General features: G+C 54.5%; 2 protein-coding genes across 4 annotated transcripts in view; one reads left to right on the top strand and one right to left on the bottom strand.

Moving 5' to 3' along the window:
* Window positions 1-9,765: 9,765 nt before the first annotated feature.
* On the bottom strand, window positions 9,766-24,659 carry yif1b (Yip1 interacting factor homolog B (S. cerevisiae)). Of its 3 annotated transcripts, none has more exons than XM_038785960.1 (8): window positions 24,528-24,659; window positions 19,853-20,079; window positions 17,662-17,766; window positions 16,635-16,713; window positions 15,360-15,417; window positions 11,773-11,928; window positions 11,122-11,215; window positions 9,766-10,464 (listed from the first exon to the last, which is right to left on the bottom strand). In XM_038785960.1, exons 1-8 carry the CDS (start codon window positions 24,559-24,561, stop codon window positions 10,309-10,311), a joined length of 909 nt encoding a protein of 302 aa, XP_038641888.1. In that variant the 5' UTR covers window positions 24,562-24,659; the 3' UTR covers window positions 9,766-10,308. The 3 variants fall into 3 exon arrangements, with proteins under 3 accessions (XP_038641888.1, XP_038641889.1, XP_038641887.1); XM_038785961.1 differs by having other exon boundaries at window positions 24,537-24,656; XM_038785959.1 differs by lacking the exon at window positions 24,528-24,659 and adding an exon at window positions 22,717-22,978.
* LOC119957827 (basic phospholipase A2 PA-9C-like) overlaps window positions 24,393-26,398 on the top strand; it is a 39,125-nt gene continuing 37,119 nt past the window's right edge. The window contains exon 1 of the mRNA XM_038785962.1: window positions 24,393-24,523. The gene's annotated coding sequence lies outside the window, so the exon portion shown is untranslated. The remainder of the gene's footprint in view (window positions 24,524-26,398) is intronic.

The raw sequence follows: 26,398 nt of genomic DNA, 5'->3' as shown, positions 1-26,398 counted from the left end.
AAAACATTTTTAATGCAATGAGTGGTTAGGATTTGGAATGCACAGACTTCCGGTGGCGGCGATGACGTAGGAAGCCGCACACTTGGGAGCTCCCGTTTCAAACGGACTTTTCGGCTCTTTTTAGAGCCCAAAACGGAAATTTTTCGACGTCTCCCGGTGGGAGAAGGTGTGCTGATCGACTTTCCCCGCAGTTCATGATTCGAACTCGGAGTGGAAAGGGGGAAAAAACGGCAGCAGTTCCCCAGAAAAAACGGGGGGAAGGAATCCAAGATGGCGGCCGGCGGAGCTCCTGAGGAGTGGAAGCAGTGGCGCCTGGAGCAACAAGCTGCTCTCCTGCGCTGTTTTGCAGACTTCAAGGCTGAGGTACTGAGCTCTCTGCAGGAAACGAACAAAAGGCTCTCGGAGATTCAGACGACCCAGGGTGCTGCCATCAAGGAGCTGCAGACGCAGGCCACTGAACGAGAGGAAGAGGCCGGGATCCTCGTGAGTAAGGTGGAGGGACACGAGGCGCTCCACAAGAAGTGGCAGGACCGCTTCGAGGAGCTTGATCACCGCATGAGGTGGAAAAATCTGCGGATCTTGGGCCTTGCGGAGGGGCTGGAGGGGTCGGACCTAACAATCTACGTGGCTGCGATGCTGAACTCGCTAGTGGGGGCCGGGTCTTTCCATCTGCCCTTGGAGCTGGAGGGAGCACACAGAGTACTGGCCAGGAGGCCTAAGGAGAATGAACCCCCGTGTGCGGTGCTGGTGAGGTTCCACCGGTTCAGTGATTGGGAGTGTGTGCTGCGCTGGGGCAAGAGGGTGAAGAGCAGCAACTGGGAGAATGGGGTAGTACGGATCTACCACGATTGGAGTGCGGAGGTGTGTAAGCGGCGGTCCGGGTTTAATCGGACGAAAGAGGTGCTTTACAAGAAGATTAAGTTCGGAATATTGCAGCCTGTGCGCCTGTGGGTAACTTATTCGGACCGGCATTATTATTTTGATTCCCCGGAGGAGGCGTGGGCCTTCGTGCGGATGGAGAAACTGGACTTGAACTAGGGGTTGGGGGTTGCGGGGTCGGTTGTAATACTTTATTTCTGGATTCTGCTGTTGCTGTGTTCTCTTTTTCTGTACTTTTACAATTTTGATATAGTTATTTATGGGGGTGTTGTTCTGTTATGTTTTTTGCTGTGGGGCATTGTTTGAGTTTTGTATCTTGCGGGGAGGGTTGGGGGGTTTGTGTATTCTATGTCGGGTTGGGGGTATGGAGTGGGGCTGGTATTTGGGCGCTGCGTCAGAAGGGTGTGGTGGGGCAGTGCGAAAGCGCGGGCTTTCCTCTGGTTTCCTTCGCGGTGAGCAGGGGACTGATTCCGAGTGTGGTGGAGGCCGAGTATTCGGCCATTGCAATCTCCGACCACGCTCTGCATTGGATGGAGTTGGAGATGGGGGAGGTGTGGGACCAACGTCCGTTGTGGCGGTTGGATGTGGGGTTGTTGGCGGAGGAGGAGGTGTTGTTGGAGGGTCTGGGCAAGTATTGAGGGGTACCTCGAGGTGAATGATATGGGGGAGGTTCAGATGGGGGTGGTCTGGGAAGCCCTGAAGGCAGTGATTCGTGGGGAGCTGATATCCATCCGGGCACACAGGGAGAGGAGCGAGAGGAGTGAGCGGGATAGACTGGTGGGAAAGATGCTGGAGGTAGACAGGAGGTACGCAGAGGCACCAGAGGAGGGACTGTTGGGGGAGAGGCGTAGCCTGCAGGCTAAATTTGATTTGTTGACCAATAGAAAGGCGGAGGCACAGTGGAGGAAGGCACAAGGGGCAGTGTACGAACATGGTGAAAAGGCGAGTAGGATGCTGGCTCATCAGCTCCGCAAGCGGGATGCAGCAAAGGAAATTGCTGGAGCGAGAGACAAGAGTGGGAATGTGGTGCGGAAGGGGGTAGAGGTGAATGAGGTCTTCAAGGACTTTTACGGGGAACTGTACCGGTCGGAGCCAACGGGGGAGAGGAGGGGAATGGAGAGATCTCGTTAATCTTAAAGAGGGACAAGGACCCCCAGCAGTGCGGTTCATACAGGCCCATATCTCTCCTCAACGTAGATGCCAAGGTGCTGGCAAAAATCCTGACCACCAGGATAGAGGACTGTGTGCCAGGGGTTGCACACGAGGACCAGACAGGTTTTGTGAAGGGAAGGCAGCTGAACACGAATGTGCGGAGATAGTTGAACGTCATCATGATGCCGGCGATTGAGGGGGAGGCAGAGATACTGGTGGCGCTGGATGCGGAGAAGGCCTTCGATAGAGTGGAGTGGGGGTACTTATGGGAGGTGTTGGGGAGGTTTGGATTTGGTGAAGGGTTTATTAGATGGGTGAGGCTGCTACATGAGGCCCCGATGGCGTGCGTGGCCACGAATGGGAGGAGGTCGGAGTACTTCCAGCTTTACCGAGGACCAGGCAGGGTTGCCCCCGTCCCCCTTGTTTGCATTGGCAATCGAGCCGCTGGCGATAGCGTTGAGGGATTCAGAGAGGTGGAGAGGTTTAGTGCGAGGTGGGGAGGAACATAGGGTGTCGTTGTATGCCGATGACCTGTTACTGTATGTGGCGGACCCGGTGGGAGGGATGACGGGGGTGATGGAGCTGCTAGCTGAGTTTGGGACCTTTTCAGGTTATAAACTAAATTTAGGCAAGAGTGAGGTGTTTGTTGTGCACCCTGGAGACCAGGAGGAAGGAATTGGTAGGCTCCCGCTTAGGCGGGCAGGGGAGAGTTTTAGGTACCTGGGGGTGCAGATGGCCAGGGACTGGGAGACTCTTCACAAACATAATTTCACCAGACTTGTAGATCAAATGGAGGAGGAGTTCAAGAGGTGGGACATGCTGCCATTGTCGTTGGCGGGGAGGGTGCAGTCCATCAAAATGACAGTGCTTCCGAGGTTCTTGTTCCTCTTTCAGTGCCTGCCCATCTTTATCCCCAGGGCCTTCTTTAGGAGAGTGACTAGCACAGGGGTGGGCAAACTTTTCCGTGCAAGGGCCACATTCAGAAATTCACAATTTTAAAGGGCCGCATAGTATATTAAGTAAAATAATTACTTCACCCGGTTATGATTCTGGGCGCCTCATATAGAACATAGAACAGTACAGCACAGAACAGGCCCTTCGGCCCTCGACGTTGTGCCGAGCAATGATCACCCTACTCAAGTCAACATATCCACCCTCTACCAGTAAGTAACCCAACAGCCCCCCCCATTAACCTTTAAAAAAATTAAAAATTTTTAAAAAAAATTTTTAAAAAAAATTTTTTTTTTTTTTTTTTTAATGACTTGGTGGGCCGCATAAAGACCTTTGGCGGGCCGCATGCGGCCCGCGGGCCGTAGTTTGCCCACCCCTGGACTAGCAGTATCTTGAGCTTTGTGTGGGCACATGGGACTCCGAGAGTGAAGAGGGTTTTCCTGGAGCGAGGGAGGGATAGAGGCGGGCTGGCACTGCCCAACCTTTTGGGGTACTATTGGGCAGCCAATGTGTCAATGGTGCGTAAATGGGTGATGGAGGGGGGAGGGGCGGCGTGGAAAAGAATGGAGATGGCATCATGTAGAGGTACGAGCCTGGGTGCCATGGTAACGGCGCCGCTGCCGCTCTCCCCTAAGAGGTTTACCACGAGCCCGGTGGTGGTGGCGACCCTAAGAATCTGGGGACAGTGGAAACGGCATAGGGGGGAAACAGGGGGCTCGATGGAGGCTCCACTGGGTGGCAATCATCTGTTCATCCTGGGGAACAAGGATGGGTGATTTAGGGGGTGGCAAAGGGCGGGCATCAGTAAATTGAGGGACCTGTTTATTGGCGGGAGGTTTGCAGGCCTGGGGGAACTGGAAGATAAATTTGGGCTTCCCCAAGGGAACATGTTCAGATACTTGCAGGTAAAGGCGTTTGCTAGGCGACAGGTAGAGGGATTCCCTTTGCTGCCCTCGCGGGGGACGATGGACAGAGTGCTTTCGGGGATGTGGGTTGGAGAGGGGAAGGTGTCTGACATCTATAAGGTAATGCAAGAGGTGGAGGAGTCATCAGTGGAGGAGCTGAAGGCTGAATGGAAGGGGGAACTTGGGGAGCAGATAGAGGATGGGACTTGGGCGGATGCCTTGGAGAGAGTCAACTCTTCCTCTTCATGTGCGAGGCTTAGCCTCATCCAATTTAAGGTGCTGCACTGGGCCCACATGTCCAGGACTAGGTTGAGTAGGTTCTTTGGGGGTGAGGACAGGTGCACCAGGTGTTCTGGGTATGTCCGGCACTGGAAGAATTCTGGAAGGGGGTGGCGGGGACAGTGTCGAGGGTGGTTGGATCCAGGGTCAATCCAGGGTCAAACCAGGGTGGGGACTCGCGATTTTTGGAGTTGCGGTGGAGCCGGGAGTGCAGGAGGCGAAAGAGGCCGGTGTCCTGGCCTTTGCGTCCCTAGTAGCCAGGCGGAGGATCTTGCTACAGTGGAAGGATGCGAGGCCCCCAAGTGTGGAGACCTGGGTCAATGACATGGCGGGATTTATAAAGTTGGAAAGGGTTAAATTTGCCCTGAGAGGATCAATTCAAGGGTTCTATAAACGATGATGTGGAGATGCCGGCGTTGGACTGGGGTGAGCACAGTAAGAAGTCTTACAACACCAGGTTAAAGTCCAACAGGTTTGTTTCAAACACGAGCTTTCGGAGCACGGCTCCTTCTTCAGGTGGAGCCTATAGCATCGTTTCTATAAACGATCGTTTCTATAAACGATGGCAGCCTTTTCTGGACTTCCTGGCTCAAAGATAGGTATCTTGGTCAATAGCAGCAGCAACCCCGGGGGGGGGGGGGGGGGGGGGGGGGAGAGAGGGGGGGGGGGGGGGGGAAGAGAGAGAGGGGGGGGGGGAAGAGAGAGAGGGGGGGGGGGAAGAGAGAGAGGGGGGGGGAAGAGAGAGAGGGGGGGGGGAAGAGAGAGAGGGGGGGGAAGAGAGAGGGGGTGGGGGAAGAGAGGGGGGGGAGAGAGAGAGGGGGGGGACGAGAGAGAGGGGGGGAGAGAGAGAGGGGGGGGGAAGAGAGAGGGGGGGGGAGAGAGAGAGGGGGGGAGAGAGGGGGGGGGGGAGAGAGAGAGGGGGGAGAGAGAGAGGGGGGGAGAGGGGGGGAGGAAAGAAGAGAGAGAAGGGCGAGGGGGGGGAAGAGAGAGAGAAGGGGGAGGGGGGGAAGAGAGATAGAAGGGGGAGGGGGAAAGAGAGGAGAAGGGGATGGGGGGGAAGAGAGAGAGAGGGAAGGGGGAGGGGGGGAAGAGAGAGAAGGGGGAGGGGGGAAGAGAGAGAAGGGGGAGGGGGAAGAGAGAGAGAGAAGGGGAGGGGGGAAGAGAGGGAAGGGGGGGAAGAGAGAGAGAAGGGGGGGAGGGGGGAAGAGAGAGAGAAGGGGGAGGGGGGGAAGAGAGAGAGAAGGGGGAAGGAGAGAGAGAGGAAGGGGAGGGGGGGGGGAGGAGAGAGAGAGAAGGGGGAGGGGGGAGAGAGAGAGAGAAGGGGGAGGGGGAGAGAGAGAGAAGGGGAGGGGGGGAGAGAGAGAGAAGAAGGGGGAGGGGAGGGAGAGAGAGAGAAGGGGAGGGGGGAGAGAGAGAGAAGGGGGAGGGGGGGAGAGAGAGAGAAGGGGGAGGGGGGAGAGAGAGAGAAGGGGGAGGGAGAGAGAGAGAGAAGGGGGAGGGGGGAGAGAGAAGGGGAGGGGAGAGAGAAGGGGGAGGGGAGGAGAGAAGGGGGAGGGAGAGAGAAGGGGGAGGGGAGAGAGAAGGGGGAGGGGAGAGAGAAGGGGGAGGGGAGAGAGAAGGGGAGGGGAGAGAAGGGGGAGGGGAGAGAGAAGGGGGAGGGGGAGAGAGAGAGAAGGGGGAGGGGAGAGAGAAGGAGGGGAGGGGAGAGGGGAGAGAGAAGGGGGAGGGGAGAGGGGAGAGAGAAGGGGAGGGGAGGAGAGAAGGGGAGGGGAGGAGAGACGGGGGAGGGGAGAGAGAAGGGGGAGGGGGAGAGAGAAGGGGAGGGGAGAGAGAAGGGGGGAGGGGAGAGAGAAGGGGGAGGGGAGAGAGAAGGGGGAGGGAGAGAGAGAAGGGGGAGGGGGAGGAGAGAAGGGGGAGGGAGAGAAGGGGGAGGGGGAGAGAGAAGGGGGAGGGGAGAGAGAAGGGGGGAGGGGAGAGGGGGGGGGAGAGAAGAGGGGGGAGGGGAGAGAAGAGGGAGGGGGGAGAGAGAGAAGGGGAAGAGAGAGAAGGGGAAGAGAGAGAAGGGGAGGGGGAGAGAGAGAGAGAAGGGGAGGGGGAGAGAGAGCAGGGGGAGAGAGAGAGAAGGGGAGGGGGAGAGAAGGGGGGGGTAGAGAGGGGGGAGAGAGAGGGGGGGGGGAGAGAGAGGGGGGGAAAGAGAGAGAAAGGGGGGGAGAGAGAAGAAGGGGGGGGAGAGAGAGAGGAAGGGGAGGGGAGAGAGAGAAGGGGAGGGGGAGAGAGAGAATGGGGGGGGGAAAAGAGATGAGAAGGGGGGGAGAGAGAGAAGGGGGAGGGAGGGGGAAGAAGAGAGAGAGGGGGAGAGAGAAGGGGAGGGGGAGAGAGAGAAGGGGAGGGGGAGAGAGAAGGGGGAGGGGGAGAGAGAGAAGGGGGGAGGGGGAGAGAGAAGGGGAGGGGGAGAGAGAAGGGGAGGGGGGAGAGAGAAGGGGGAGGGGGAGAGAGGAAGGGGGAGGGGGAGAGAGAAGGGGGAGGGGAGAGAGAAGGGGAGGGGGAGAGAGAAGGGGGAGGGGAGAGAGAAGGGGGAGGGGGGGGAGAGAGAAGGGGGAGGGGGGAGAGAAGAAGGGGGAGGGGGAGAGAGAAGGGGGAGGGGAGAGAGAGAAGGGGGAGAGAAGGGGAGGGGAGAGAGAAGGGGAGGGGAGAGAGAAGGGGAAGGGGAAGAGAGAAGGGGGAGGGGGGGAAGAGAGAAGGGGGAGGGGGAGAGAGAAGGGGAGGGGGAGAGAGAAGGGGAGGGGGTAAGAGAGAAGGTGGAGGGGAGGGGGGAAGAGAGAAGGGGGGAGAGAGAAGGGGGAGGGGAGAGAGAAGGGGGAGGGGAGAGAGAGGGGGGGAGGGGAGAGAGAGGGAAGAGGGAGGGGGAGAGAGAAGGGGAGGGGGAGAGAGAGGGGGGGGGAGAGAGAGGGGGGGGAGAGTATGGGGGAGAGAGAGGGGGGGGGGAGAGAGAGAAGGGGGGGAGAGAGAGAAGGGGAGGGGGAGGAGAGAGAGGGGGGAGGAAGAGAGAGAAGGGGGGGAGAGAGAGAAGGGGAGGGAGGGGGAAGAGAGAGAGGGGGAGAGAGAAGGGGAGGGGGAGAGAGAAGGGGGGAGGGGGAGAGAGAAGGGGGAGGGGGAGAGAGAAGGGGGAGGGGGAGAGAGAAGGGGAGGGGGAGAGAGAAGGGGGAGGGGGAGAGAGAATGGGGAGGGGGAGAGAGAATGGGAGGGGGAGAGAGAAGGGGGAGGGGAGAGAGAAGGGGGAGGGGGGAGAGAGAAGGGGGAGGGGGAGAGAGAAGGGGGAGGGGGAGAGAGAAGGGGGAGGGGGAGAGAGAGAGAAGGGGGAGGGGGAGAGAGAAGGGGGAGGGGAGAGAAGGGGGAGGGGGAGAGAGAAGGGGGAGGGGAGAGAGAAGGGGGAGGGGAGAGAGAAGGGGGAGGGGAGAGAGAAGGGGGAGGGGAGAGAGAGAAGGGGGAGGGGAGAGAGAAGGGGGAGGGGAGAGAGAGGGGGGAGGGGAGAGAGAGACGGGGGAGGGGAGAGAGAGACGGCGAGGGGAGGGGAGAGAGAGACGGCGAGGGGAGGGGAGAGAGAGGGGGGAGGGGAGAGAGAAGGGGGAGGGGAGAGAGAGAAGGGGGAAGGGAACGAGAAGGGGGAGGGGAGAGAGAGGGGGGGAGGGGGGAGAGGGAGGGGGGAGAGAGAAGGGGGAGGGGGAGAGAAGGGGAGAGAGAAGGGGAGGGGGGAAGAGAGAAGGTGGAGGGGAGGGGGGGAAGAGAGAAGGGGGGAGAGAGAGAAGGGGGAGGGGAGAGAGAGAAGGGGGAGGGGGAGAGAGGGGGGAGGGGAGAGAGGGAGGGGGAGAGAGAAGGGGGAGGGGAGAGAGAGAAGGGGGGAGAGAGAGAGAAGGGGAGGGGGAGAGAGCGGGGGGGAAAGAGAGAGAAGGGGGGGAGAGAGAGAAGGGGAGGGGGGAGAGAGAGGGGGGGGGGGGAAAGAGAGAGAAGGGGGGGTGTTCCTAACTATAGTTTCTATATATTTTTTGCTGCGGTTGTGTAACTTAACAATGGGTTAACTTAAGTTGTTAATATGTTGGGTTGTTCATGGAGGAAGGACGAAGGTTTATGGTTGTTGTTATTACTGTTATCGTTTGTATTTTAGTATGGTTTGATGTTGTGTAAATTAAAACATTTTCAATAACAATTATTTTAAAAAAAATTTGGAATGCACTGCCAGATAAGGGTGGATAGATTTGAGAGGCGACCTAATTGAAATGAAAAAGATTCTGAAGGGGCTTGATTGGGTAGAGAGAGAAAGAGATTATTTCCCCTGGCTGGGGAATTAGAAGATGGGGGGGGGGGGGGCACAGTATCAGGGGGTAGCTATTTAGGACTGAGCTTGAGGCGAAATCTCATAAGGGTTGTGAACTCTGGAATTCTCTAGAGGGCTGTGCACATTTGAGAATAGCAATGGATATCAAGGAGGAAATCAATGGATTTGGGGAGATGTGATGGCACAGTGGGTAGCACTGCTGCCTCACAGCAGTAGGGACTGGGGTTCCATTCCAGCCATGGGTGATTGTGAAGTTTGTACTTTCCGTTTCTGCGTGGGTTTCCTCCGGGTGCTCCAGTTTCCTCCCCCTGTCCAAGGATGTGCAGGTTAGGTGGATTGGCCACGCTAAATTGCCCTTCAAGTGTCCAAAGATGTGGTTAGGTAGTTTTGACCATGTTAAATTGTCCTGTAGTGTCCAACGGTGTGTAGGTTAGGTTAATGGGATATGGCGAGGGAGTGCACTTGGCTGGAGTGCAGATTCAATGGGCTAAATGGTCCCCCCTACTGAGATTGCATGATTTGAAATGGGAGTTGAGGCTCAAGATCAGCTATGATTGTACTGAATGGCAGAGCAGACTCAAAGGGGCTGTATGGTCCACTCCCACTTCTAATTCTTATGAGAAATTTTGGGCATTGCAGTAGATTTTGTCTATTAATAAACTGACTCAAATGTCATGAAACATAAGTACTCTTTCTGTATAAAGCTTAATTGTACAATTAAACATACATATATATTATTTCTGTTGGACTTTAATCTGAAACTAGTTGCTGACTCCGAGCAAGAATTCTGTCAAGACCATTTTTATTCACTTGGCCATACTCAAGTTTGGAGGCCAGAGGTTGACGGGAGTGTTGCCCACTTGATTAGACTGTTACGAAGGTTGAAAAGTGTCGCTGGAGCTGTATAGAGTGCTGATAAGGCCAATGGTAAGTGATGACCGTACTAGCTCTTGCTTCTCTTATCCGTTAACAAGTCAAGTGCAACTACCAAAAACGGGTCACCATCTCTTCGATAACATGGTGGACGGATGAGCACAGGCCTAGAGTTACGGTGCTGGCGACGACTGGGCCTGGAAGGTACAGTGCGGTTAGCCTCTGGGATTTGCATTAAAGCAACTTTGAATTGGTGCACAGTGAAGACTGGAGATACTGGTGGGCCCCTTGAAACCACGTTATTGACCCTTGGGGCACTGTTGACTCCTGGTCAATGGCTCCTGCAGTAGAAGACTTTCCCCTGAAACAATCCCAACAAAACTGCACAAGATATTATACTTTCCATATTTTATTTGCCCAACTTCAATGTTTATAAATAGATATTTTTAAAAATTCCCACCATGCGAACTGGAAAGTCAGCACACAGCAGGAATGTCCACCGGCTTTTTCCTTCCGATCAGATTAGTTATCTGGGACGGACACATCACCAATGAACTTGTTGCGTTTCAGATTATACAGACAGCTCAACAGAAAAAAGCCCAATATCCACGAAGGGAGAGGACATGACCAAGCGCCCCTTGGGGAGATGGACCTGTCCTGCATGTCCCCCACACCCATATCACGCTTTTGCACCCCCCACTACTCGGGGAGTTGGACCCCTCCTCTCTGCGAGATGGCTCCTTCCACATCGCCACGGGAGACGGCTAACCCCTCGGGGCAACAATACTGTCCTGCGTTTAACCCCAACCCACCCCCCAAACCGCTGGGATTTAGATTCCCCCAATTGTGCTCTCCCCTCAGCCCTACATTTGGGGGGGGGCAGATGGACACACCTCTAATCCCCACCCCAGGGAACATAGAGGTAATCCAACTTTCCTATCTGACCAAGTGAAACGTGAGCCAGTACATGAAGACTGGTTGCACTGCGGCGATGGCCATGGTCAGGTACATGCGTAGCTGGTTCATCGTCCCTCGCACCAGAACGCCCTCGGCCGCAGCTTCAGACAGAATCTTCAGTCTCAACGTTCGAATCTGAAAAAATAAACATTGTGGACAGCGATGAGGATCATCAGAGGATGCAGCAGGATATAGATCGGTTGGAGACTTAGGCGGAGAGATGGGGTTTAATCCGGACAAATGTGAGATAATGCATTTTGGAAGGTCTAATACAGGTGAGAAATGTACAGTAAATGGCAGAACCCTTACGAGTATTGACAGGCAGAGGGATCTGGGTGTACAGGTCCATAGGTCACTGAAAGTGGCAACGTAGGTGGAGAAGTTAGTCAAGAAGGCATACGGTCATCGGCCGGGGCATTGGAGAATAAAAACTGGCAAGTCATGCTGCAGCTGTATAGAACCGTAAGTGTTCAATTCTTTTTTTTTTTTAATTTAGAGCACCCAATTATTTTTTTCCAATTAAGGGGCGATTTAGTGTGGCTATTCCACCTAACCTGCACATCTTTGGGTTGTGGGGGTGAAACCCACCCAGTCACGGGGGGAATGTGCAAACTCCACACGGACTGTGACCCGGGATACGAATTGAACCCAGGTCCTCAGCGCCGTGAGGCAGCGATGCTAACCACAATCCCTGAGAGCATCAGTACCTCAAGGAAGGTGAAATGATATTGGTGGGTTACCATTTACAAGTTGTGAAGTGACCAGGGAAGTAAGCTAAATAATTAAACCCACCATGAACACCACAATAGAGATGCAGCACCAGCCCAGTGCAACGTAATATCCCGTTCTTCCAAAAATCAGCCCGGCCACGACTCCAGTGATCATCCTGTGGGTAAGAAGTCAGACATTTGCATTAGCTATGAGGAGAAGTTGAATAAACTCGGTTTGTTCTCACTGGAATGACGAAGGTTGAGGGGCGACCTGATAGAGGTCCATAAAATGATGAGGGGCATAGACAGAGTGGATTGTCAGAGAATTTTTCCGAGGGTAGAGGGGTCAATTACTAGGGGGCACTAGGTTTAAAGGTGCGAGGGGCAAGGTTTAGAGGAGAGGTACGAGGCACGTTTTTTTTTTACAACAGAAGCTGTGGGTGCCTGGAACTCGCTGCCGGAGGAGGTGGTGGAAGCAGGGACAATAGTGACGTTTAAGAGGCATCTTGACAAATACATGAATAGGATGGGAATAGAGGGATACGGACCCCGGAAGTGTAGAAGATTTTAGTTTAGACGGGCAGCATGGTCAGCACAGGCTTGGAGGGCCGAAGGGCCTGTTCCTGTGCTGTACTTTTCTTTGTTCTTTATTTCATAAATGACTACAGACTCGTTTAACTGCACTGACACTGGTGCCCACAGACCCGCCCAAGTCCATCTCTCCCACACCTACCCGACATACTTGTATCCAGCAAAAGCGATGAGGTCGATGGTGGTCAAGTCTGTGTTCACTGTGACCAGGTAGAGGCTGAGCAGGATAGCCAGCACCTCAATGACCAGCCAGATTAATGCTGAGCTGGCCTGCATCCCCAACACCTCTGGAGAGAACCTGTGGGTAAGAGAAGTTAGTAAGTAAATGCTGGGTGTGCATAAGCTTCTGGCTGGAAACATGGCACGATAAAGAACTGGAGGTCGATACACTTTTATCGTGCAGTCACAATGCAGATTTAATAATAATATTATTGTCGCAAGTAGGCTTACATTAACATTGCAATAAAGTTACTGTGAAAATTCCCTAGTCCCCACACTCCGGCGCCTGTTCGGGTACACCGAGGGAGAATTCAGAATGTCCAATTCACCTAACAGCACGTCTTTCGGGACTTGTGGGAGGAAACCGGAGTTCCCGGAGGAAACCCACGCAGACACGGGGAGAACGTGCAGACTCCGCACAGACAGTGACCCGAGAAGCCGGGGATCGAACCTGGGACCCTGGCGCTGTGAAGCAACAATAATAATCTTTATTGACTGGTGAAATCTGTCGGGAGGTGGCAGGAGCTGGATGTCGATTCAGAGTTTGTCCTGGGTCACTTGCTGATCATGTTGTTCAGGAACGAAACAGAGGGAGAGACACTCGGTAATGCAATATTCTAAAATTTGCAGTCCATGGATACGAGAGTTGTCCTAGTTCTGAGAAACCTCCATCAAATCCAAAGATGCACCAGGAAATGACAAACAGATGTCCCATTTTAGTTACATTGGGGTTGAATTTCTGCAAGGGTTTTCCAAATACTTTATAAAACGTATTTGCTCACGGGATGTGGGCACCATTGGCTTTTCCAGCATTTGTTGCCCATCCCTAATTTCCTTTGAGAAGATTCCATCGAATTTACAGTGCCATTCAGCCCATCGAGTCTACACCGATCCCTGAAAGAGCACCCCACCTAAGCCCACACCCCCATCCTATCCCCGTAACTCAGCAACCCCACCTAACCTTTGGACACTTTAGCGTGACCAGTCCACCTAACCCACACACGTTTGGACTGTGGGAGGAAACCGGGGCACCCGGAGGAAACCCACGCAGACACGGGGAGAACGTGCAGATTCCGCACAGACAGTGACCCAAACTGGGAATCGAACCCGGGTCCCTGGCGCTGTGAAGCAACAGCGCTAACCTTGAATCCTTGGTCAATTCCAGTTACTCCGCGATGGAATGACTTCCCAACAGAATCCTCTCTCGTACACTTCCCAGCACAATCAGCTGGAGAACAGCATAAACCGCAACAGGTTTGTCACCGGCATCGGAATGGCACATTGTTTTGGGATGGGAGAATGAACAAAATTGAATAACCACAATAAAGACTGACAAATGGAGGAAGTGTTTAAAGTAAGAAAGTGTTCCCCAGCTCTGTCTGACTCAGTGGCGAACATTCTCACCCCCCCCCCCCCCAGGAGATTGTGGGTTCAAATCCTGATCCAGAGACAGGAGCACTAAGATCTTGGCAACTCTACAAGGGAGTGCCTGGGGGGGGGGGGGGGGGGGGTGCTGCTGTGTCCAGGAGGAGGTGCCGCAGTCTCCAGGAGGAGGTGCCGCAGTCTCCAGGAGGAGGTGCCGCAGTCTCCAGGAGGAGGTGCCGCAGTCTCCAGGAGGAGGTGCCGCAGTCTCCAGGAGGAGGTGCCGCAGTCTTCAGGAGGAGGGGGTGCCGCAGTCTCCAGGAGGAGGTGCCGCAGTCTCCAGGAGGTGCCGCAGTCTTCAGGAGGAGGGGGTGCCGCAGTCTCCAGGAGGAGGTGCCGCAGACCCCAGGAGGAGGTGCCGCAGTCCCCAGGAGGAGGTGCCGCAGTCCCCAGGAGGAGGTGCCGCAGTCCCCAGGAGGAGGTGCCGCAGTCGCCAGGAGGAGGTGCCGCAGTCCCCAGGAGGAGGTGCCGCAGTCCCCAGGAGGAGGTGCCGCAGTCCCCAGGAGGAGGTGCCGCAGTCCCCAGGAGGAGGTGCCGCAAGTCCCCAGGAGGAGGTGCCGCAGTCCCCAGGAGGAGGTGCCGCAGTCCCCAGGAGGAGGTGCCGCAGTCCCCAGGAGGAGGTGCCGCAGTCTCCAGGAGGAGGTGCCGCAGTCTCCAGGAGGAGGAGGTGCCGCAGTCTCCAGGAGGAGGAGGTGCCGCAGTCTCCAGGAGGAGGAGGTGCCGCAGTCTCCAGGAGGAGGAGGTGCCGCAGTCTCCAGGAGGAGGGGGTGCCGCAGTCTCCAGGAGGAGGGGGTGCCGCAGTCTCCAGGAGGAGGGGGTGCCGCAGTCTCCAGGAGGGGGTGCCGCAGTCTCCAGGAGGGGGTGCCGCAGTCTCCAGGAGGGGGTGCCGCAGTCTCCAGGAGGGGGTGCCGCAGTCTCCAGGAGGGGGTGCCGCAGTCTCCAGGAGGGGGTGCCGCAGTCTCCAGGAGGGGGTGCCGCCAGTCTCCAGGAGGGGGTGCCGCAGTCTCCAGGAGGGGGTGCCGCAGTCTCCAGGAGGGGGTGCCGCAGTCTCCAGGAGGGGGTGCCGCAGTCTCCAGGAGGGGGTGCCGCAGTCTCCAGGAGGGGGTGCCGCAGTCTCCAGGAGGGGGTGCCGCAGTCCCAGGAGGGGGTGCCGCAGTCTCCAGGAGGGGGTGCCGCAGTCTCCAGGAGGGGGTGCCGCAGTCTCCAGGAGGGGGTGCCGCAGTCTCCAGGAGGGGGGTGCCGCAGTCTCCAGGAGGGGGTGCCGCAGTCTCCAGGAGGGGGTGCCGCAGTCTCCAGGAGGGGGTGCCGCAGTCTCCAGGAGGGGGTGCCGCAGTCTCCAGGAGGGGGTGCCGCAGTCTCCAGGAGGGGGTGCCGCAGTCTCCAGGAGGGGGTGCCGCAGTCTCCAGGAGGGGGTGCCGCAGTCTCCAGGAGGGGGTGCCGCAGTCTCCAGGAGGGGGTGCCGCAGTCTCCAGGAGGGGGTGCCGCAGTCTCCAGGAGGGGGTGCCGCAGTCTCCAGGAGGGGGTGCCGCAGTCTCCAGGAGGGGGTGCCGCAGTCTCCAGGAGGGGGTGCCGCAGTCTCCAGGAGGGGGTGCCGCAGTCCCCAGGAGGGGGTGCCGCAGTCCCCAGGAGGAGGTGCCGCAGTCTTCAGGAGGAGGGGGTGCCGCAGTCTCCAGGAGGGGGTGCCGCAGTCTCCAGGAGGAGGTGCCGCAGTCTCCAGGAGGAGGTGCCACAGTCTCCAGGAGGGGGTGTTGCAGTCCCCAGGAGGAGGTGCCGCAGTCTCCAGGAGGGGGTGTTGCAGTGCCAGGGGAGGTGCCGTCTTTTGGGTGAGACTCTGAACATATCCTGATGGCTGCTATTGTGGTAGATTACTCCATGCAAACTGGCTTCTGCATTTCCCACATGACAATATTTCAAAAGTACTTCATTGACTGTAAAGCACTTTGAGATGTCCTACGGTCACGCAAGTTCTTTTTCAATGCCCACACCCCATCCATGTAAAAACATGAATGATGTTGAATGCCAAAGGCCATTCGAATTAAACACCGGTTAGAACAGAAAGTGGGAATGATGTGACAAGAGGATCCTCACCTGCTTTGAGTTCCAAGAGCAAATCCAGCTACCAGTAAATATGTGATAAACGCCATTGCTGGAGAGAGAGAGAGAGAGAAGTGGACACAAGACAGGAATTTGACAGAGAGTGACAGTGCTGCAGCCCATTAAGCCAGCCTGCAATACTATTGCTGCAAGTCCATCGAGAATATTTTTGTGACCTTCTTTCACAAAATTGCAATCACCTACCAATTGAAATGCGTGGTCACACAATCAAATACAAGCCTTGCTTAAGCGTAACAGCAAGTCAATGCCCCGCCCATATTCCGAGGGCTCAATGCGCAAACGCACAGCCACGTGTGTGACTTAGCTGTACAGACCAACTTTCCAATCCTGGTCCGTGGCCTGTTAACGGATTTCAGCCAGGATGGGAGCATTGAAATTCAATGCGAGTGAATGAAATGGCCAGAGTTCCCATTCCCTTTTTTGTTATAAATTTAGAGTGCCCAATTCATTTTTCCAATTAAGAAGCAATTTAGTGTGGCCAATCCACCCACCCTGCACATCTTTGGGTTTTGGGGGCAAAACCCATGCAAACACGGGGAGAATGTGCAAACTCCACACAGACAGTGAATCTGGGACCTCGATGCCGTAAGGCAGCAATGCTAACCACTGTGCCACCGTGTCGCCCAGAGTTCCCATTCCTGATCGCTATCCACTGTACGAGTGGACGGTGGGTGGGATTGGGCTCAGGGGTAATGTTGTACACGGATAGCTAATACGCTGATCCGCGCAGTTGTGAAGGTATCAGAGAGCGGCAGGCGCACGAGTAGCTGTAATTCCAAGACTTTGCAAATTGACCAGAAACGCAGCTCCCCTCAGGAAATCTTGCCAGGACAAAGCCAGTCTCATGTTTTTTTTTTGGGCGGGGGGCAAAGTTTATCAACTGCTCAGCGAGTGCGGAACCCTTTCCGTAACCTGGAAATGACTCCCAATTCGCCCTCTCTGAAGACTATGGGGTAAAATCTCCCTCCAGTGACAGGGGTATCCATCACTGTTGTGTGGGTTGAACCTCACAAACATGCTGATCATAATAAACAGAAAAGAAAAATACTGCAGATGCTGGAGTTCTGAAATAAAAACAGAGAATGCTGAAAATACTCAGCAAGTCTGGCACCACCTGCACAGACAGAAACAGAGCTAGCGTTTCAGATCTGTGACCTTTCATCAGAACTGGGTTGATTAGAGTGTCAGCCCCTTTCCCCACCCAATCCTACCTCACAAGACTGATTCAGACTATAGATAGTAACCTACCTGGAATATATAAATCAGGAGCATTCACTTCGACCCGAGGGGCCACGGGGCTGTCTTGCTGGTATCGCACTTCCCAATTCTGTCACACAGAATTAAACCAACAATTAGATCGCTGACAATCAGTGCATAACCAACGCAAATTGAATGAGAAAGAAAACCTCCTCTCGGTCACTTCAGGAGAAAGTTTACAAACATACGAATGAGGAGGATCACCCTGGAGACCCCGAGGAACACCTGCATCCCTGGTTGTGCCTCATAGCGCCAGGGACCTGATTTTGATTCCCATCTCGGGTGTCTGTCTGTGTGGAGATTGCACTTTCTCTCCCTGTCTTTCCTCCGGTTTCCTCTCAGTCCAAAGATGAGCAGGTTAGGTGGATTGGCCACGCTAAACTGCCCCCTGGTGTCCCGAGGATGTGCATTTTAGTTGCGGTTATGGGATTACGGGGATTGGACGGGGGAGTGGTCCTAGGTGGGGTGCTCTTTCAGACAGTAGGTGCAGACTCGACGGGCCGAATGGCCTCCTTCTGCACTGTAGAGATTCTGTGCATGGCCGTCAAGCTCAATTCTCCCTTCTTAGGTGTCCCTGTTGGTGCTCCAGCATCATCACATTATTGTCCCCAATGCTCATGCTACCAAGTAGAGACATGGCGCTGCACGAGAAGTGTCCACGTCCCTCCAAAATGTGACTCAATTTTCCTGTTGCTCAGTGGAAATCGCGGCAAATAGTTTCTTGCCACTGGAAACAGTATTTGACAGAGCAATTGTGCAGATCTGTCCTTGAGAACTGATCAAGTGAATGGTGAACCCATTCTCAGTGTCTCCCAGGGACCACTGACTGACATGCGCAACTGCACGGCGGCTTCTCCCCCAACAATTCAACAAAGATTTACAAATCCCTTCACCCATGGGAAGGTTCAGTGAGCTTCAAGGCTTCAGCATTCTAACCGCCGTGTTACACGTGACAGCTCTGCTTTCGTGATTAATGCCCCTTTCAGCTGAATCACCAGTGAAAGGTCACCTCCCTTACCTGGTGCATGTAGGGAAAGATGAGCAGTCCCAGTTTCTTCCCAACATAAATGGTGTCCACAGCAAAATAATATTTCAATTTGCTCACCGGAATAAATCGATCAATCTGCAGAAGTCAAGGGTAAAGGGTTCAGTCACGTTCCTTTACATAGTTATCAGAATCAGACAGGGGGTTAAGAAGCAAAATGCAGAATGAAAAGTACCAATGATATTAAACCATTTTAGTCAATCTGTACAATATTGATGCTGAGGAATTGAAGATAATGGCATGCTCAAATGATCCCTCGTCTGGGTCTGGGCCTGAGGATTTCTGGGTCAGGACACCGAAGTTCAGAGCTAATCAGGCTCTGGCATCGAAGGAATCAGACATACTCCTGTAAGGTGGGACATCAGAGTGTCAAACCATCCCCAAACCCATATACAGAGCAGTCCCATTGAGGATTGGCAAGATGTGGCGTGACTGGGGGGCATGCAGCTAGCCAGGCCACTTACACTGCAGTCACCCATGGGTATGGTTGCCAATCCCATCTTTCGGTACACTGTACCTGGGCTGATTGGCAGGAGGTAAGATGGTGAAGCTAGTGGGTACTGGCCTCAGTTACAATCTCACTGGGGTACATTCCAGGACTCTCGTAGACACTGCTGGGGCAGAAGCTGAGGGCGTTCATATTGCTGGTGGATGTTACCAGTGCTTTATCACAACAAGGAATATGTCTGATGCCTTCGACTCGGGATCCTCCATTCACTCCTTCTGCCTTCTCTCGTTTTCTGTTAAAGCAGCTACATGCCTGTCCCCACTTTGGTCTGGAATCTCAAGGAAACATCTCTTCCTTTTCTTCAAATGACACTGGGACAAGTTCAAAGAATCCCGCAACAAATCGACTAACTCCCAATCACAGGATGACTCCCCACAAACTGACCATCTAACTTTGAATATATATTGTTAATGCCTTGTTAACAAATAAACCCTTTGGGTTGGATCTCGCTGCCCTTCCCGCTGGTGGTGGGATCTTCCAGGCCCGCCAAAGAGGTGGCCCCAGCGGCGGGACGGGCTAGCCACTGTCATCGACGGGACCGGGAGATCCTGCCGGCGGCCACTGGAGAGCCTCCTCTGCCACCGGAGAGCACCCCGCCGGGAGGGGAGGGAAAACCCCGCCCTGTGTCTCAGAAGATGACGGGACTGTCCATTTTACACCAGTACAAACGGATTTTGGTTCAAAGTACGTCGCTCAGTTGTACCTCATTCTTGGAATTTTTCTGGAAAAATGGTTAATAATTCCTGAAACATCTCTCTCTCCATTCAAACTGAAGCAAACATGCCCATTTTCTCTCTCTCTCTCCGCCACTTTCCTTTTGAAGTCAACAGTTTACCCAGATTAGAGTTCTGCTGCCACCCACTTGGAATTTACCAAATAGAAGGGGACTTGCACCCACTTTGCAGCTTCATCCAAAACCCTGCTGTCCACCTCCTAACTTGTCCTGTGCCGTATATCTATTGCTGATCTATACATTGGCGCCCAATCCGGCAATGGCTCAGGTAAAACGTACCTCATCGGTGCGGCATGCGGCGCAGTGATTAGCAATGGGACTGCTAATTGGGTACTCTAAATGTATTTTTTAAAAATGCAGTTCCTTGAAGGGGCCGGTTTAGCTCAGTTGCCTCTTCAGCTGGTTTGTGATGCACAGAGACCAACAGGTTCAACTGATGTACAGGCTGAGGTTCTCCATGAAGGCCCCGCCTTCTCAACCTTGCCCCTCACCTGCGGTGTGGTGATCCTCAGGTTAAATCACCACCAGTCAAGGTGGCACGGTGGCGCAGTGGTTAGCACTGCTGCCTCACGGCGCTGAGGTCCCAGGTTCGATCCCAGCTCTGGGCCACTGTCCGTGTGGAGTTTGCACATTCTCCCCGTGTCTGCATGGATATCACGCCCACAGCCCAAATATGTGCAGGGTAGGGGGATTGGCCACGCTAAATTGTCCCTTAATTGGAAAAAAATAATTGGGTACTCTAAATTTATTTCAAATCACCACCAGTCAGCTCTCCACATCAAAGGGGAAAGCAGCCAATGGTCACCTTGGACCACAGCGACTTTACTGCATCAAATTAAACAATCTCAACAGAAAGTTAAAAACATCACAGCAAAATGTGATTAAAGGGGATAACAAAATAGCCCCCCCCCCCCCCGGCTTACATTTTGATCGACAATGTTCTTGCCCTGGCTGGCTAAACTGCTGCCATAAGCCATTGCCAGGTTAGACACCACAGGGTCGCTGAGGAAGCCCTGTCCCGAGAGGCCAAAGCCAGCGCTGCTGTCCTCATATCCTGCTCCTGGGGCACTCATATTCCCGCTGGTGTCTTCAAAGAGATGGCTGGGGCCTCCCTCGGCGTGCATCGGCCCCCTCGTTCTCGTCTTGGCAGCTGAAATAGAGAGTGACAGAATAAGGTGACCGTTGTTGTAACCAGGTTATGAATTCAGATTATCCACAGCCTCTTGAGCCGAAACAATAAAGAGTCATTTTCTGTAGACGGGGGTCATACCGGCTTGTAGAATGTTCTATACCCAAAGGGTTATGAATCTATGGAATTCCTTGCCCAGAGAAGCAGTTGAGTCTCCTTCATTAAAATGTTTTTAAGGTAAAGATAGATAGTTTTTTGAAGAATAAAGAGATTAAGGGTTATGGTGTTCGGGCCGGAAAGTGGAGCTGAGTCCACAAAAGATCAGCCATGATCTCATTGAATGGCGGAGCAGGCTCGAGGGGCCAGATGGCCTACTCCTGCTCCTGGTTCTTATTTTCCTACCATGTCAGCACAGAGACTTTATTTATAAATTGGGCCACGCCACAGTATATGAATTTAGACTTTCTTTTACCAAGTGACTGCTGCACTGTCTCCCCGGCTGAGACACGATAAAGCGAAGCCCTGTCTGCTCACTAGGGTCCATGCAAAGACCCCACGATACTATTTCAAAGATGGGCAAAGGTCTCCCCGATGACCTGAGCAATATTCATCCCTCAGCCAACATCGCCAACGATTATCCAGCCATTATCACATTGCTGATTGTGGAAGCTTGCTGTGCGCAAATGCACGTCCACGTTTCCTACATAATAACAATGACTAGACTTCAAAAAACCTCATTGTCTGTAAAGTACTATGGAACATCCTGAGGTTGAGAGCGCAGACATACACTGACTGGACCAGCCGTATAAATACTGTGGCTCTAAAGAGGTCAGAGGCTGGGAATCCTGTGGATTCCCCAGAGCCTGTCCACCATCTACAAAACAAAAGTCAGGAGTGTGATGGACTTGTGATCCACTTGTCTGGGTGAGTGCAGCTCCAACAACACTCGAGAAGCTCAACATCATCCAGGACAAAGCAGCCCACTTGATTGGCACCCCTTCCACAAACATTCAAACCCTCCACCACCGACGCACAGTGGCAGCCGTGTGGTCCATCTACAAGATGCACTGCAGTAACTCACCAACGCTCCTTAGACAGGCACTTTCCAAACTCACAACTATTACCATCTAGAAGGACAAGAGCGGCAGATACCTGGGAACCCCACCACCTGGAGGATCCCCTCCAAGTAACTCAACATCCTGACTTGGAAATATATCGGCCATTACTTCACTTTCGCTGGGTCAAAATCCTGGAACTCCCTCCCTAACAGCACAGTGGGTGCACCTGCACCACATGGACTGCAGCGGTTCAAGGGGGCTCACCACCACCTCTGAGGGTAACTGGGGATGGGCAATAAATGCTGGCCTAGCCAGCAATGGCCGCATCCCATAAATGAACAAAAAAATATAAATGCAAGTCTTCCTCGTTTACTGAAATCATCAGAACCATGTATAGTCTCCAAAATATATAATTAAGATTTGGATTCCCTGAACACTTGTTCCCACAGGAAGGTAAGAGGACTAGAAGTGGGTGCAGGTCCATGAAGGAGGATTATACAGGATGTCTGGGGGTCCCCGAAGAGTTCTGCCTTTGGGAAATATGTTTTTTCAATGTAAGATACCTGTTCCAGGGCGGATGGCTCAGGGGGAGAGCAAGCATAAATACCAGCAGACCTTAGCAAAAAAAGGGCTGCTCTTGGAGAATGGTGGATGGTGAGATGGTCAATAGAGAAATGGGGAAGTAGAGAGGTATGGTCACACACAGTGTTGTACAGTTAAAGTATGTAGCATAGAAATAGGCCATTCAGATCAAGTGGTCTAGTCCAGTGTTTAGTCTTCACACAAGCTCATCCCCTTCTTCATCATGTCCTATCAGCATATCCTTCTATTCCTCTCTCCCTCATGTACTCATCTAGATATCCCTTAAATATATCTTTCCTTCATGGTAGCAAGTTCCAAATTATTACCACTCTCTGGAAAAAGTTGTTCCTATGGGTTCCCACCTGAATTTGTTGAAGGTCTCCTCAGGTCTCACTCTATCTCTCTCTCTGTTTCTGTATGTCTGTCCCCCACAGGTCTCTCCCTCTCTGTCCCCCACAGGTCTCTCCCTCTCTGTCCCCCACAGGTCTCTCCCTCTCTGTCCCCCACAGGTCTCTCCCTCTCTGTCCCCCACAGGTCTCTCCCTCTCTGTCCCCCACAGGTCTCTCCCTCTCTGTCCCCCACAGGTCTATCTCTCTCTGTCCCCTACAGGTCTCTCCTCTCTTTGTCCCCCACAGGTCTCTCTCTATCTCTGTCCCCCATCAGTCTTTCTCTGTCCCCCACAAGTTTCTACACCCAACGTCTCAAACTTGGACAAGCTAAATGAACGGGCAAGATCATGGCAGATGGATTAGAATATGAATAAGTGTGAAGTTCTCCAATTTGGTAGAAAAAAACTGAAAGACAGGGGGCTGGATTCTCCGATTTAGCGACTAAGTTGACGTAGGTGTGGGAACTTTGGCGTTTTACAACGCCAAAATCAGCACTGAACCCGTCACCAATCCTGGCAAGCGGAGAGTATGCCATCACGCTCCTGATTTGTGCCTTGTAGATGGTGGACAGGCTTTGTGGGGGTGGGGGTTCAGGAGGTGAGATACTCACAGGATCCCCAGTCTCTGACCTGATGTATGGCTGGTCCAGTTCAGCGTCTGGTCATTGGTAACCCCCATGGTATCCATTGATAGCATGTTCTCTCCTCCAATATGGGGTCCAGCATACCCCATTTGCCCCTCAGTCTGTGGTGGGGCAGGGTGATATCTCCTGTACTCCATGCCCTCAATCTGGGGGAGGCATTCTCCAGGCTATCCCAACCCCCAACTCCACCTTCCCCTCAGTATGGGGGAGGGGCATGCCTGGGATATCCCACTCCTCAGTTTTCAGGGGTGTCGCTGGACTGTGGGCAATGCCACTTCCTAATCTGGGGGTCTATGGGAATGCCACTTCCTAGTCTTGGGGGGGGGGGGGGGTGTCTCTGGGTGGTGCCACTTCCTAGTCTGGGGGGGGGTCTATGGGTGATGCCACTTCCTAGTCTGTGGGAGGGGGGCCTGTGGGCAATGCCACTTCCTAGTCTTGGGGGTGGGGGGGTGGTGGGTCTGTGGGTGGTGCCACTTCCTAGTCTTGGGGGGGGTGGGGTCTATGGGTGATGCCACTTCCTAGTCTGGGGGGGGGTCTGTGTGCAATGCCACTTCCTAATCTGGGGGTCTATGGGAATGCCGCTTCCTAGTCTTTGGGGGGGGGGGGGTCTGTGGGTGGTTATACTTCCTAGTCTGGGGGGGTCTATGGGTGATGCCACTTCCTAGTCTGTGGGGGGGGGGTCTGTGGGCAATGCCACTTCCTAGTCTGGGGGGGGTCTGTGGGCAATGCCACTTCCTAGTCTTGGGGGTGGGGAGGGTGGGTCTGTGGGTGGTGCCACTTCCTAGTCTTGGGGGGGGGGGGGGGGTCTATGGGTGGTGCCACTTCCTAGTCTTGGGGGGGGGGGGTCTATGGGTGATGCCACTTTCTAGTCTTGGGGGGGGGGGTCTGTGTGCAATGCCACTTCCTAATCTGGGGGTCTATGGGAATGCCGCTTCCTAGTCTTGGGGGGGGGGGGGGGGGGGGGTCTGTGGGTGGTTACACTTCCTAGTCTGGGGGGGGGGGGTCTATGGGTGATGCCACTTCCTAGTCTGGGGGGGGGGGTCTGTGGGCAATGTCGCTTCCTAGTCTGGGGGGGGGTCTGTGGGCAATGCCACTTCCTAGTCTTGGGGGTGGGGAGGGTGGGTCTGTGGGTGGTGCCACTTCCTAGTCTTGGGGGGGGGGTCTATGGGTGGTGCCACTTCCTAGTCTTTGGGGGGGGGGGGTCTATAGGTGATGCCACTTTCTAGTCTGGGGGGGGGGGTCTGTGTGCAATGCCACTTCCTAATCTGGGGGTCTATGGGAATGCCGCTTCCTAGTCTTTGGGGGGGGGGGGTCTGTGGGTGGTGCCACTTCCTCGTCTGGGGGGGGGGGTCTGTGGGTGATGCCACTACCTAGTCTGGGGGGGGTCTATGGGTGATGCCACTTCCTAGTCTTGGGGGACGGGGGGGGGGGGATCTGTGGGCAATGCCTCTTCCTAGTCGGGGGGGGGGGGTCTATGGGCAATGCCACTTCCTAGTCTGGGAGGGGGGGGGTCTATGGGTGATGCCACTACCTAGTCTGGGGGGTGGGGGGGTCTATGGGTGATGCCACTTCCTAGTCTTGGGGGGGGATCTGTAGGCAATGCCACTTCCTAGTCGGGGGGGGGGGTCTGTGGAATATCCCATCCCCTCCCCCAGTCGGTCCCCGGGGGTAACGCCGCCGCCTCGCCTCTTCCCGCTCGGTGCCGGCTTTCCGAAAGAGGCCGCCAGGAGAACTTTCGCAGCCGCCTCCGCCGTCGCACGGACAACCGATTTCAATAAAGACTCGGGGGGCACGTACGTGACTTACGCTGTCTAAAGCGGCTGTTGTCCATCGCTTCACCGTCCCGCCCGCCGCTCGCGCTGGGCTCGGCCCCAACCGCTGGAGACAGGGGGCGGGGCTCGCCGATCGGCAGCGGCCTCCGCCAATCGGCTGGGCGTCTTCCCGGCGGTGACGCAACGGGGCCCCGCCCCCTGCGTCACCGCGAGCCAATGAGCACGCGCGGTGATGCGCGCGCCCGCCCGCCTCTCCGGCGTCCGCTTTTCCAACCGCCGACACAAATTCAGGGGGGTGGGGGCGGAGTAATTAAAGGCCCAGGATCGGCGGATAAATCGAAAGCGGCCCGCGGTCGGCCAACGGGACATGCCCCTTTAACAGGAGCACCTTCCTCCACCCCTGCCCCAGATTGTGTGGTGTGTCAATCACTGAGAGTGAGTGACAGCTGCAGCACCACTTACTCTCCCAACCTGGGGAAAGAAAAGATGCAAAGAAAAAAAAGGTCCAGAATTAAGAAGCTCTAACCATCAGGGAAGGTAGTGGGGGGTGTTTTCTCTATAAAACTCCGGCATGCACTGCCTGCAAGTGTGGTGGACCCTTCGGGCGGATGGCTCTCGCGCCGACAATAACATACATAGAAAATAGCAGGAGGAGGCCATTCGGCTCTTCGACCCTACTCTGACATTCATTATGATCATGGCTGATCATCACGGAAAGTCATGAGATCTAGGTGCACAGGTCCACAGGTCACTGAAAGGGGCAACACAGGTGGAGAAGGTAGTCAAGAAGGCATACGGCATGCTTGCCTTCATTGGCCGGGCATTGAGAATAAGAATTGGCAAGTCATGTTGCAGCTGTAGAACATAGAACAGTACAGCACAGAACAGGCCCTTCGGCCCTCAACGTTGTGCCGAGCCATGATCACCCTACTCAAACCCACGTATCCACCCTATACCCGTAACCCAACAACCCCCCCTTAACCTTACTTTTATTAGGACACTACGGGCAATTTAGCATGGCCAATCCACCTAACCCGCACATCTTTGGACTGTGGGAGGAAACCGGAGCACCCGGAGGAAACCCACGCACACAGGGAGAGGATGTGCCGACTCCACACAGACAGTGACCCAGCCGGGAATCGAACCTGGGACCCTGGAGCTGTGAAGCATTTATGCTAACCACCATGCTACCCTGCTGCCCCTTCATTGTATAGAATTCCTGTATAGAACCTTAATTAGGCCACACTTGGGAGTATAGTGTTCCATTCTGGTTGCCACACTACCAGAAGGATGTGAGGCTTTAGAGAGGGTGCAGAAGAGATTTACCAGGATGTTGCCTGGTTTGGAGGGCATTAGCTATGATGAGCGGTTGAATAAACTCGGTTTGTTCTCACTAGAATGGCGGAGGTTGAGGGGCGACAAAATTGAGGTCTACAAAATTATGAGGGGCACAGACAGAGTAGATAGTCAGAGGCTTTTTCCCAGGGTAGAGGGGTCAATTACTAGGGGTCATAGGTTTAAGTTGCGAGGGGCAAGGTTTAGAGGAGATGTATGGGGCAAGTTTTTTACACAGGGAAGTGGGTGCCTGGAACTCACCGCCGGAGGAGGTGGTGGAAGCAGGGACGATAGTGGCATTTAAGGGGCATCTTGACAAATACATGAATAGGATGGGAATAGAGGGATACGGACCCAGGAATTGTAGAAGATTTTAGCTTAGACGCGCAGCATGGTCGGCACAGGCTTGGAGGGCCGAGGGCCTGTTCCTGTGCTGTACTTTTCTTTGTTCTTTGTTCTTTGATCTGCTCCCCCCACATCCCTTGATCCCTTTAGCCCCAAGAGCTGTATCAAATTCCTTCCTGAAATTACACAATGCGCGGATCCCACGGTGCCCAGTTC

Source organism: Scyliorhinus canicula, chromosome 27 (assembly GCF_902713615.1).
Source record: "Scyliorhinus canicula chromosome 27, sScyCan1.1, whole genome shotgun sequence".
NCBI classification, from domain to species: Eukaryota; Metazoa; Chordata; class Chondrichthyes; order Carcharhiniformes; family Scyliorhinidae; genus Scyliorhinus; species Scyliorhinus canicula.
This window is presented reverse-complemented; position numbering and strand designations above follow the sequence as displayed.

What these genes read in the sequence shown, in the direction of transcription:
- yif1b (XM_038785959.1), bottom strand. Translation starts at nt 22,867, where the DNA reads ATGGAGTACAGGAGATATCACCCTGCCCCACCACAGACTGAGGGGCAA. An exon ending in TCTTTCCCTACATGCACCAG is followed by an intron (nt 16,714 to 17,661) that starts GTAAGGGAGGTG and finishes TCTGTGTGACAG; the next exon opens with AATTGGGAAGTGCGATACCA. An exon ending in TCTCTATTGTGGTGTTCATG is followed by an intron (nt 10,465 to 11,121) that starts GTGGGTTTAATT and finishes TTATTTTTTCAG; the next exon opens with ATTCGAACGTTGAGACTGAA.